Source organism: Xyrauchen texanus, chromosome 9 (assembly GCF_025860055.1).
Source record: "Xyrauchen texanus isolate HMW12.3.18 chromosome 9, RBS_HiC_50CHRs, whole genome shotgun sequence".
Taxonomy (NCBI): Eukaryota; Metazoa; Chordata; class Actinopteri; order Cypriniformes; family Catostomidae; genus Xyrauchen; species Xyrauchen texanus.
The window spans coordinates 44221068-44233771 of record NC_068284.1 but is presented as its reverse complement, the minus strand read 5'-3'; the positions used below and the strand labels follow the sequence as shown (position 1 = coordinate 44233771).

Genomic DNA, 12704 nt, shown 5'->3' with positions numbered 1-12704 from the left:
TGTTTTACCACTGTGGTGTTTCTCTTAATCTCAGAAACATGCTGAATTCAGTGTTTCACAGTCACAAGCTCACACCACTAAAACTAGTCCTGGGACTCATCTAGACATTCACAGACTTTCAGGGCAAAAACATAACACCTCACATTTTAAGTGATTACCTCTCGATTTCTGATGGTCTTTTTTACCTGTAGTACAAAACATTTTGGTTTGTGGATCTAGAGCGCAGCCGTTTGACCAGTGTACAGCACAGAGGTGACATTACCTCAACCCTCAAAGAACCTCCATTGCCACGAGCTAAAGTTGGAGCACTCAAGACTTCCCTGCCTTTTACCTCCACAAACTTGCCTAGTTGTGTAAAATCATGGAATATTCCATTAATCCTGATCTGAGGGGTTTGCTTGCACTCAACCTGCTGAAAATATCAGCAATATTACAGTTTTTCTCGATCGCTTTGGCTCATTTTTGGAACAGTCTGTACATTCTCTAAACTGTAAGTGCAATTGTCACAACTGTTTTATGGGACAGCACAACTCTATTGCATGTCTGCAAAATGTGGTAACCCACCCAAAAAATGTCATTCATGCTTCAAAACCTAGTTATTGTGTCAGTAAATTGGCCAATGCCACCAAAATGAAAGGTTTGCTTGTCATCGTGTGAGCCGTACTGGTCAAAATGTTTAGAATGTTTTTTTCACAATGGCAGTCAACATTGGAAATGTTTGTTTGACACTGACTGCTTACTGTAATATACAAGAATGTCAGTTTTGTCTAGCTGAAATGTATAGTACTGTAGTACACAGAAAAAGGAAATGCATATTTGTATGTATAGTAAGTAATTTTTGTAGCATTGTGTTAAATGTAAACTGAATATTCACATTTGCATGTCCATTTTTACACATTTCTTACATGCAGAGTCATATATATTGAACAGAAAATAACCACAAATTGACATCCATGCAAAAACAGCAACTCTGAAAACAACTGCGGTAGTTCTGCGGAATTGTACTTCCTCACATATTCTTGCTGGACATCCTGTCACTATTGTTGGTCTGGCCAGAAATTTAGCAGACATCACAAACATTCAATGTCATTATGTATGTCTGACAGATTTTGATAATTGAATGGATCATTTTGCAAGTGATGACTCGCATGATGAAATAATGTTTAAAAGTATATGACAATTTCACTGAGAATCAATTCATCTGTTTTGATCAGCAAGCCGTGTGTTTTTAGTTATTGTGCAAATTGTAGACAATTGTACTTACTCTTTTGCACACATGTGCCACATGCATATTGGCTTAAATGAATTAGAAATTAAAATCTGGTGTGAACAAGAAACTAATAGTTCAGAGATTTAAATGTATTGTTTTGAAAATAAATATTCTCATTCGAGAACTGGGCACCAATGTAACATTTATAAAGGATGGGCAAGGAGGAGGTGGTAACGGGACAGCACATCAAAGTAATATTTTAATGAAAACTTCACACACAAAACATAAACACACACACACACACACACGTGTGGCTCTCTCTCCCAAACTGCCGCATCTGGCTCTGCTTTATCCCTCTCCTCGTCTGATTAGCACGGCCCGGCCCTGCACTATCTATCGTTATAGTTGAAGTCAGAAGTTTACATACACCTTAGCCAAATACTTTTAAACTTTTTCACAATTCCTGACATTTAATCGTAGTAAACATTCCCTCTCTATGGTCAGTTAGGATCACTACTTTATTTAAAGAATGTGAAATGTCAGAATAATTGTAGAGAGAATTATTTATTTCAGCTTTTATTTCATTCATTTACATTTACATTTATGCATTTGGCAGACGCTTTTATCCAAAGCGACTTACAGTGCACTTATTACAGGGACAATTCCCCCCCGGAGCAACCTGGAGTTAAGTGCCTTGCTCAAGGACACAATGGTGGTGGCTGTGGGGATCAAACCAGCGACCTTCTGATTAACAGTTATGTGCTTTAGCCCACTGCGCCACCACCACTCGCATTCATCACATTCCCAGTGGGGCAGAGGTTTACATAAACTTTGTCAGTATTTTGTAGCATTGCCTTTAAATTGTCTAATTTGGGTCAAACCTTTTGTGTATTCTTCCACAAGCTTCTCACAATAAGTTACTGTAATTTTGGTCCATTCCTCCAGACAGAACTGGTGTATCTGAGTCAGGTTTGTAGACCTCCTTGCTCGCACATGCTTTTTCAGTTCTGCCCACAGTTAGTTTTATTGGATTGAGGTCAGGGCTTTGTGATGACCACTGCAATACCTTGACTTTGTTTTATGCCTTGGAGAACATGTTCGTGGACCAGTGATTGTCCCCCCTTTTGCACCCCTCATGAGTTTGCATCCCGGATCATGAAATAACTAATTTATGTCATTTATTTGTTAGAATCATTGATTAATCTGCTTAAAGGCTGCAAAAGAAATATTCAGCGATTTCAACATCAGCAGCTTTTCTTGGACACGTCCTTTCTGTGGTTCTGTCATAGTGGTTTACATCTCTCTCTCTCTCTCTCTCTCTTGTGACACACAAGTATTTCATTATGCACAGAGGAGATCTTGAATGTGAAGATTCAGGCTGGGAAGGATCATGTTTATGTGAAACACATGTATACCAAATCAAATCATGCCTGGAATATTTGTTTGATTTAAAAGAGATAAATATAAATCACTTTTAGTGTCTATAGACAGGACTGATGTATAATAATTATGGCTGGCATCGGCATTCTTTTGGGATTCTGCTATACCCATCCAACTCCATATATTTGGTAAACCTCAAAGAATCAAAAGGACAATTTAGCTGCGAAATTAACAAAGTTACTAAAATAATGTGTATATTTCTAAATATATGTTTAAGACATTAAATGATTGAAATTAAATAATTTGAATGTTGTGACAGATTAAATGCTTTCTTAATGTACATGATGTGTGACTCATAATTTGTTCAGTACTAATATCTGCTTCTTCACTGTGAAGTTTTTATAACAATTATTTACTCATAAAGTACTGATGCTTTTCACCAGGTGGCGCAAGACGTCTTAGAGTGATTTCTCTGCTGTGCATGAAGAATGTTACATGAGAGAGAAAGAAAAAGGGGGGAAGTCAACTGGTTATTTCAGCTTAAAAGCACAAATACAGGAAGAGAAACCAACAAAATGGTCACATGCAGAAAGTCGGCTATTTTCTACACCCTTATTTGCTTTTTCCGAATTTTTGGTGAGATTGATACATATTGTGTTATTATTAATTCTGATACTGTTTAGTTTAATATTGCAGGAGCACATTCAAGTGTAAATGTTTTTTTAATGTGTTTAATGTGTAATGCAACAACAACAACAATAACAGCAAAAATGGTGATTTATTGTGTTGGTTCTCATCATAATAATGGTTTGTGTATTGTTTGTTCAGGTGCAGGATGGGGCTATACTGGCACAGCAGACCATTCATTATCTCTTAAGACTGAAGGATCTGTCACTGTCCCGTGTCATTATGACAGGAAATACACACAGCAGAGGAAATTCTGGTACTCAGATATTGATAATTGGCCTACATTCACAAACACAACAATGAGAAATCTGTCAGTAATTGATTTTCCTGATCAGAGTCTCTTTACTGTGACTATGAGAGAACTGAAGGGGAAACAATCTGGAACTTATCATTGTGCTGTAGAGATTGATGGACAACCAGCAAAGGATTTCCTTTCTTATTATCTCAATATCAAACCTGGTATGATTTAGTTTTATTTATTTTCTGAACTCTTTAAAATACATTTTGAATATAACTGACATTTTAAATTTAATGTAACTTTTACTTTGTATAATGTTATTTTGATGTTAAATGTCTCATTCATTTTGAGTTACACCTGTCTGTGTGTTCAGTTCCTGATCTCTCTGTGGTGAACAGCAGTGTAACTGGACAGGAAGGTGGTAATATCAGAGTCCAGTGTTTCTACAGTTCTGGATATAAGAATGAACTCAAACAGTGGTGCAGATATAAAGACAAGAGATGTTACACAGTGGAGAAGACTGACACATCCCAGAATGCATCAGTCCAGATCAGTGATGATGGGAGTAAATCCTTCAGTGTGGTGATGACTGGACTGACAGAGAGTGATTCTGGCTGGTACTGGTGCTCTGTAGGAGATAAACATGTTCCTGTTCAACTCACTGTGACTGCAGGTAAAACTCAGTCAATAATCAATTATATCACAATTTAATTTCTACACAATAACACACAGCTAAATTTGTTCTGCCCTTTCCCATTTCAGCCACTTCAACCACAGCCACCCTCTCTGAGAATGCCATGTAAGTATGGAAACTTTTCTGTTAAATTGGGGCTCATATAATTCTTAGGTCATACAGATCATCATGCTGAAACATGTATATGTTTATTTTGTACTTCCTCTGTTTTCTTTAACACTAACATCTCCTCAAACCCACACATTTTTTTCATTTTCTTCTCTTTTTTATTTGTATTTTTTCAGAGGTACAACAAGAAATGTTGAGAATAATAATATACCAACAGGCATTGCAGAGCGGTAAAGCATTCCAAACATGTGTATTGTTTATAATAAGATAAATAAGGTTTAAACATATTTTAAATAATAATAATAACAGTAATAATAATAATAATGAATGAATGAATGATGAAATAAATGTATATAATATGAGTGAAGTTAGGAAGAATCTGATAAATATCTTTCTGGTGTCATTCAGTGGAAATCAGAAGAATTTTTGCTCCTAAAATAAAAGCTGTAAAATGTTTCTTTCTGTCTCACAGGGAGAATAAAACGCTGTCTGTGTGGCTTCCAACTTCAGCAGCAGTTTTGCTTTTAATGGCTCTGATCTGTGTTTTTATCTGGAGATGGAGAAAAACATTCAGTCAGTTTGACCCGCATTACATTTTTATTTGTTGTTTAAAAATCTATTTTAATGTCATTTTATCATTTATTTCAACAATACTCTGAATTGTGTTCATGGCATGTAATATAAAGCTGCTTCTACTTTTCAAGATAAAGAAGAAAGTAAAAACCAAATGATAGTGAGGAACAGCGCCATGACCCCTGAAACAGTAAGTCAGTTTATTTATGATGATCTAATATAGTTACAATAATGTCAATTTATTTATAATTAAATCAAATTAAAGGTGATATTCATGCACAGACTAATAAAAGCTCTTGATTCACACTAAAAATGTAAATAAATATTCTAGGTTTAACTCAAGTTTAGCTCAATCGACAGCATTTGTGGCATAATGTTGATTAGGCCCACCACAAAAAATTCAGTTCTACTTGTCCCTTCTTTTCTTACCAAAAAGTGAAAGGGGTAATCCAAATATATTTCAATAAGGGAATTTATCTTACCGATTGTCTTACAAGATGTTGGTTACTTAGATATATTTATTGTTGTGTGTGTGTGTGTGTGTGTGTGTGTGTGTGTGTGTGTGTGTGTGTGTGTGTGTGTGTGTGTGTGTGTGTGTGTGTAAAAACAGGGATCTTTTAACCCGAAAGATTCAGTGGTATACAGCACTATAAATGATGACAAACCAGATGTAAGTAAACCAGGCATTCCTAACACCAATATCAAATATGGCATATTAAAACAGAGAAGGATTTGATTAGTAATCAGATATGTTAATTACAGACTCCTTCACCTGATCCCAACACAGAGATGACTTACAGTACTATTACAGATCTACCAGAATGTAAAGAAGTAAGTTATATAGAATTGTTGATTTTTTTACATAATAATAATAATAATAATTATAATACTGATATATTTGTATTCTATGATAAATACTTCCAGCAGTCTCCAGCAGGTGGAACAGTCTACAGCGCTATCGCACCACATTGATCAACAGCGAGAAGTAAAACAGGAACAGCCTTTAGGAAGTGACTCTGTTTTACCAAAGAGAAAAAATCAAATAATAGAAGATTGTTATCAAAACTTTCATTTCAGTTCCAGACTCGTTTTAGTTCTACTGGAGTCAAACCTTCAACTTTCAGCTAACAGCTCAGCAGCTTCTTGAAAACTAGGCTACCAACATCTATAATCACAATTATTAATGCTTTATTACCAACGTTATAACACAAATATAAATACTGAATGCACTTGTGTAGATGATGTAACGTGTTCGCTTGATTTTCATTTTCCTCATGGGGTTTGAATTTTACACATAAATTGCTAATCACGCCTGAACACCTGAAGTTTTATTTGTATTTTAACTCACAACTGGATGTATATGTGTACATCATGGTATGAGTGTAGTCCAAATTAATTGTCTATCCCAACATTGATTTGTATTTATTTATTTTATTAGTCAGATTCTGAAGTTTTATTTGTTTTACTGACAACAGACAGCCCCGAGCTTTCCTGCTTGATTGTTTTATAGCACATTGTACGTGATTTGTGCAAATTTCTGCAGGTGTTTGTTTTTGTATGGGTTTTTGTATGGATTTGACTTTTGAAAATTATGCAGGGTTCATCATTTAAAACATAAAAAAATGAAATGCTTGAAAAGTGTGTTTGTGCTAACTTTCTTTGAAATAAATTCCACTTGGTTTGGTAATTTGTTATCTAGTGTCCTTCCACTTTCGCACTGTTTTGTTATTGACAAAGTGAAAATGCTTAAAAAAATGTTATGCCAAAATTTGCCATTCGATTCAAATGGCCTTTTATTGATAAAAATGGTGTGCATGATGACGTCAGTCTTAAAAAACACTTTGTCACATTTTGGTTTATCATAAATGAAATCTGCCCTTAAGCCGTTTCCATACAGAAATGTGTGTTTATCGCTAATTGTGTACCTTTCGCCTCACAGATGACCCTTTTATTTTGTGTCAAAAGTAAGCTAAACAATAATTGGACTGAATCGTGCTATGTTAGGCCTTGTCCACACTAATATGTTTTCATTTGAAAACGCATATTTTTATCAGCGTTTTGCCCTTCCATCCACACTGAAAGGACGTTTTTCTCCGTGAAATCTGAGCTTTTTGAAAACGCACGCCATTTTCACTTTGTAGTGTGGACTGCGACAACGGATAGATCTGAAAATGATGATGTATTTGTTGTCATGTGACTCAGTCATGTGATCTATCCAACCAAAACAATCAAGATGGCGGCCTGTGTTATAGCGGCGCTGTTGTGCTTGATACTCACTTTGATAGTATTGTTAAAAAAATAAATGTTACTTTGTACAACCATCACATTGCGTTCCTTCAAAGGTGAAGGGAAGTTTATTCGGAATTGGTGTCCGGCGACGGAACACGAGGACTTTTGCGTTTCAGGCCGTGCATGAAACTGGGATTTTCCACGTACGCAGTAACATGATTTAAGCATTTTCATACGTTTCAGTGTCGATGAGCAACTTTTGGAAAATGCTTGAAAACGCTAGTGTGGACGAAGAGCGTTTTGAAATGAAAACGCTGTTTTCAAATGTATCAGGATTAACGTAGACTTCGTGCTCCAAAAAAGCACTCTGATGCTTTTCTCCAAGTATTGTGTATTTATTTTTAATTAGATGTTTTTTGTTTTGTGGGCTAATTCCATGACTGCCATCTATTATTTTGAATGGTGTGGAAAAGCAACTTTAATAAATAAACGGATGTCTACCACGATTAAATTAATCACAAACAGTGGCCATTCATTTGTTCTCCTTGCACTTGTCGATGACAGGTGCATGATACGAGATATTTGTGTTGGCATTTCTGGAAGTGTCCTGACATGAATGTGTTTGCAGCATCGGATCTGTGCAGGTATGCGGATAAGACTAATCCATAACAGTGCGAGTAATGCTTCACGTATAATGAACTGGCTTTCAAAGACGTATACCTTGTCATCATGATTAACACAGGCTAATGATTGGAGTAAATTCTGTCATGTGACATTACATTTTTGCGTTAATGCCAATTTTCTCCACAAAAAGTGTTTCCAAACCATTTTTTCACGACATTTGAAGTATCGACATAGAGTTTATGTGCTAGAGTTAAATGGAAAACTGTCGACACTTGTTGAATTTTAGCGATAATTCGCGTTTCCATCAGCTATAAGCCTATAGGTATACTTTTGGGCAATCTTACAACGTTCAGTGTGACATGTTCACAGATGGCCGATTAATACCCTTTGCAATGATCTTTAGCCTCCGACGAAGTTCAGGCAGTGTCAGAAATTTTGCATCGCAGTCGTATAGTGTGACTGCTTTTACGATGGCCAGATGAGATGGCTATTCCAATCCATTCCTCTCTCACACCACAATTCACTTGGAAAGAAACTTGCTCCGCGTCTGCACCATAGTAACATTTGTGCCCAGTTTTCTCTCTACTCAAGCTCTTCTTCTTTTCATTTTATATACAAATATTTAATAAATAAATAAGCAGAAAATACTTGGGGAAAAGTGTAACACTTCAGCAATATGAAAGCATTATTCCCTGAATTAAATAAACGCAGGGCTTACGAAACTAAAATAAATAAATGATTTTCTTCACACGTTTTTTTGTCTATACATTTATCATGCATTTTCTTTAAAACTTTATTTAAATTTCTATTTCACTCCAATTTTATTAACAAAAAAAATTATCATAATAATAATAATTGAACAATTCACATTGGTAAGTATTTGTGGGACATTTTAATCCAAACCAGCAGATACAGTTGGATCCAATTATAGAAATCTCTGTCGTATTTGTGCATTATACATAGGGAATATGCAAGCTCGATATATCAGCCTATATGAATTCTCTAAATTTAGCTTGGCCTATATGTTACTAATCTAAAAGAGGAGAAAGACGTACTATAACCCACCTTTTTTGTTTTCACCAATGTGGACGGAGAAGTTTTTCATTTTTATTTACACAATGAATATCTGCTTATGGTAGCTCATTATTACTCTAGGCATTACTCCTGCACTCGCGTTCATTCTCAACATCTGTCATTTTCTGTATTTGTGATCAGGTCTTGTTATAAGCCTATTTGACAAAATCCATCATCTTTTTACATGTTAGCCTATACTCGTGATGAGGTGGTATTGGAGCAATTGAAAAGCAGATGTTCTGACTTTCAGAAAAATGCTCCTCTTTGGCATGCAAATCTCGCCATTATGCTTCTATTCTGCAACACTCCCATAAGGTGAGTCACGTTCACTGATCGGGATGATTGGGACCACAGTCTACGAGGTGTATCGTACAGTCTAACATAATGTCGCACAGTGTGCCATGGCAATATCAGTGCATTCATATGGTACAGTCTGACAAGCAACAATCCTAAAGGACTGTAAAAATCCTACAGTGGATAGCGGGCTTAAGACAGTGAAATGGGACAAGATGCCAAATTTACTGTCACTCTCTCGCAGCTGTGGTAATTCATTTTTTAAAACTAATTTCAGGGTAATATTTAACAAAGAATAATGTTATAAATGTACACTCAATATTTAAAAATGTATAATATAAAAAATTGAGAGATTTACGCTGATAAATGAGGCGGAAATGCACCATCACAGTCTGTGAAAAAGGTCTTCAACTGCTTAGCGTTGTGCTTAACACGTGGTCAATTGCATGTTGGCAGGAAATGACCACGTGTTAAGCACAAAGCTAAGCAGTTAAAGAGTTGTGCTTATGATGGAGTGCTAACAGCATTCGTGAATGTGATGAAGTTTACTTGAAGCACCACGTCATACATGAAATGGCCAGGTCTTTGGCTCGGCTCCTCGGTGTGAAACCTGAATATGTGTTTGCTGCGTTACTCCTTTTCTACACGTATGTCCGGGGGAGTGGCATGCAAATCCCACAAGCCAATTCCCATTTGGCCTTTTCTCAAAATAGAAGAGATGTCTGGGCTCCCAAGGATGACCCCTAGTCTCAACTCATCAACACAACGTCGAGTGAGTGACAGATAGGAAACATTTAGCCTGAGAAAGGAAGTCATTGCAGAACATTCACACTGATTAACAACATATTTAAATCATTATGAACGTGTTGGTTCAATCATGATCAGTATGAACTAAATCCAAAATATTGGTGGGAAGGACTGCCGTGGATCTCGTGCCAGATTAAAGCACATACACACAAAACAATGAAATGGCAAATAACTGATTACCCAACACAGAGTATCCTTACTGTAAAACTGAACAATCTGACAACAGATTCTGGATATCACTGGTGTGCTGTGGAGATCGGTTCACATGGTAACCAAAATGACAAAAACTAATTGTATTTAACAATTAAACAAAAAGGTTTTTGTTTTTAGCGTGGTTTGAGGTAAAGAATCACATTTTATAATTCCAGTGTTGTCAGATTTTACTGCTGATTTGAAATATGTTCTTCGATCTTAACTTTGACCAACCATTTTAGAGATGTCGGTCTTGATCCCCATTCAAGTAGATGAGAGCTGCTCTTGTTTGCCGCTTGTTTACATAGAAAAATAGCTGCCGGAAGGCGTTCTAAAGATGGCCGCCAGTGGACTGATTTGTTAGAAAGACTTTGGCCAAATGACCAGCTTTTACATTTTGAATGAGTAAATTGCATTTCTATCAGGAAGACTCACAAACTTGAGTGAAATTGAAGATGAATATAGAACAGAAAAGTAATGTCTCTCTTTGGCGTAGGGCCCCGTCTGGCGGTCCGAAGTTGTAGTACTCGGAACCGTCATATTCTGCCGGGGATAGGAGGCAGGGGTGAGGAGCTTACCCCACGCAGGACAGGACTCAACTGGTGGTGGTGGGGTGGTGGAGGTTGCCGTGTTAGCACACTGAAACAGCAATGTGAATGATTGTGAGCAGATTTATAAAGCAATGGCTGGCATGTGATTGGCTGGAAATTACCCAGCTAATGGTGCGATGATGCTAGTCTTCCCGCTAGAGCTACACTGCGCTTACAATGAACAAAATGCACAGAGTCATTCATAACCAGAAGAAGTATAATTATCCTTTATTAAAATTTGCGAGTCAGCAATTCTATTAAGAGACTTCAGCACTGCAGAGGGTTTAAGCATCATAACACAAATGAAAACAAGCATATCTATCATATTGTGAACAGCTGAGAACAATAAAGAAAAGAATACTAGACTATAAATTCATTATGAGTTTCAAAACATCCTTATATCATTGTAATGTGTGATCATCACTCACTTTTATTCATAATTCAACCAACCTCTTTTCCTGTTGAATGAGATTGCCGAACTGAATGAACACATAAATTGGGGGTTATGTTTTGAGTATACCTAACTTGCATTTCACCTCTTTCTCTCCTTGTTGAACGCAATTACTCATATGCCAAACTGAACAAATGACATGCCTCCTCTCATTCAGTCAGTCAGCAGATCCTCATTCATGAACAAGATGACTGATTAATTGATTTAGTTTGCAAATGAGAACAACAGGGGAGTATTCGTTCATCGGTTCATCAGGTGAAACCAATGATATGCTCCTTCACGCCCACACTATAGTGCTATTGGCTCAAGCTATAGTCAGTCTTTACAGGGATGAAAAACCACCAAACCAGTCTTGTGCTTTAAACTAGAACTCATTGGCTTCGAAAGGGCAAGATGTCAATGAATGAGAAATATGAGTCAGTGTATAGAGGTGAACGAGAACAATTCAGTTACTTAAAATAGTCATTCAAAAAGACTGATTCGTTCATCTAACCTGAAATCTGTCTGGCAGGCCGTCAGGTGTGTGCACTGTCCACCGATCTCATGAGAATTAGTTATAATGGTATGAGACAGGGAATTCATAAGTAAACGAACAACTTCTATGTATGCTTTATGCTTGGTCAGCCTATCTATTTACTCATATTAATCCAATGACAAAATCTAATTCCTGGAACTTCCGAAAATTGAGATGGCTCAATTTTGAATGATATTGTTTTCCTTTCATTGTTGTTAGTTCTTGTTCATTTTTCAATTGATTATCATTTGTCATTTACATCTGTGTTTAACTTTTTTTTGTTTTCTGCTTTTTTATATTTTCTTAATCTATACTCATTGCACTTATGTTTTGAGTTATGTTTAGTGTTAAGCTTTAGAGTAAAACTTTGTTGTTAAAGAGCATTTTTGTTGCCTGATCCCTGTACCTGATCTCTCTGCATTAAGTCTATATAAAAATAATTTCTGTCTTTTTCTTTCTGGGAATGTGCACATGCTGTACACTTACTATGCGCATGCATTAAGCACGAGCAATTGTAATCGAGCTTCAGATTATGATTGTGCCAAGGCGACTACAGATGTCAAGATTTATAGTGAAAAAATAAAAAGAGTTACATTTTGTTCTGTTTATCACCCAAAATCGATCTAATCTCTTCAGAAGACATGGATTAAACCACATGAGTCGTATGTATTAGCTTTATTCTGCCTTTATGTGCTTTTTGGATCCTAAGGTTTGGACCCCCTTGATTTCATAATGTCATTCTAAATATAGAAAGTCATATGAGTTTGAGACTACATAAGGGTGAGTAAATGATGGGAGTATTATCATTTTGGGGTGAACTATTCCTTTAAAGGGATAGTTCACCCAAAATTGAAAATTCTCTAATCATTTACTCCCTCTCATTCCAACCCAGATGTGTATGACTTTCTTTCTTCATCAGAACACAAATAAAGATTTTAGAAGAATATCTCAGCTCTTTTGGTCCAACAAATGCAAGTGAATGTGTACTGCTTCAAAAATGACATAAATCAGCATAAAAATAATCCATATGACTCCAGTG

At 36.3% G+C, this 12704-nt stretch overlaps 1 protein-coding gene across 2 annotated transcripts in view; it reads left to right on the top strand.

Annotated features, from left to right (window-relative positions):
• Positions 1 to 6557, top strand: part of LOC127649067 (CMRF35-like molecule 8) — a 9323-nt gene extending 2766 nt beyond the window's left edge. Inside the window, exons 1-10 of one of the 2 annotated variants that reach the window (XM_052133980.1) lie at positions 3112 to 3226; positions 3419 to 3736; positions 3889 to 4188; positions 4278 to 4314; positions 4494 to 4547; positions 4790 to 4890; positions 5022 to 5080; positions 5501 to 5560; positions 5653 to 5721; positions 5815 to 6557. In XM_052133980.1, coding sequence (XP_051989940.1) covers positions 3166 to 3226; positions 3419 to 3736; positions 3889 to 4188; positions 4278 to 4314; positions 4494 to 4547; positions 4790 to 4890; positions 5022 to 5080; positions 5501 to 5560; positions 5653 to 5721; positions 5815 to 5862 — 1107 coding nt within the window. In that variant the 5' untranslated portion in view covers positions 3112 to 3165 and the 3' untranslated portion in view covers positions 5863 to 6557. Of the gene's footprint in view, positions 1 to 3111; positions 3227 to 3418; positions 3737 to 3888; positions 4189 to 4277; positions 4315 to 4493; positions 4548 to 4789; positions 4891 to 5021; positions 5081 to 5500; positions 5561 to 5652; positions 5722 to 5814 lie in introns of those variants that run through there. The other variant, XM_052133981.1, reaches the window with a different exon arrangement.
• Positions 6558 to 12704: the final 6147 nt, after the last annotated feature.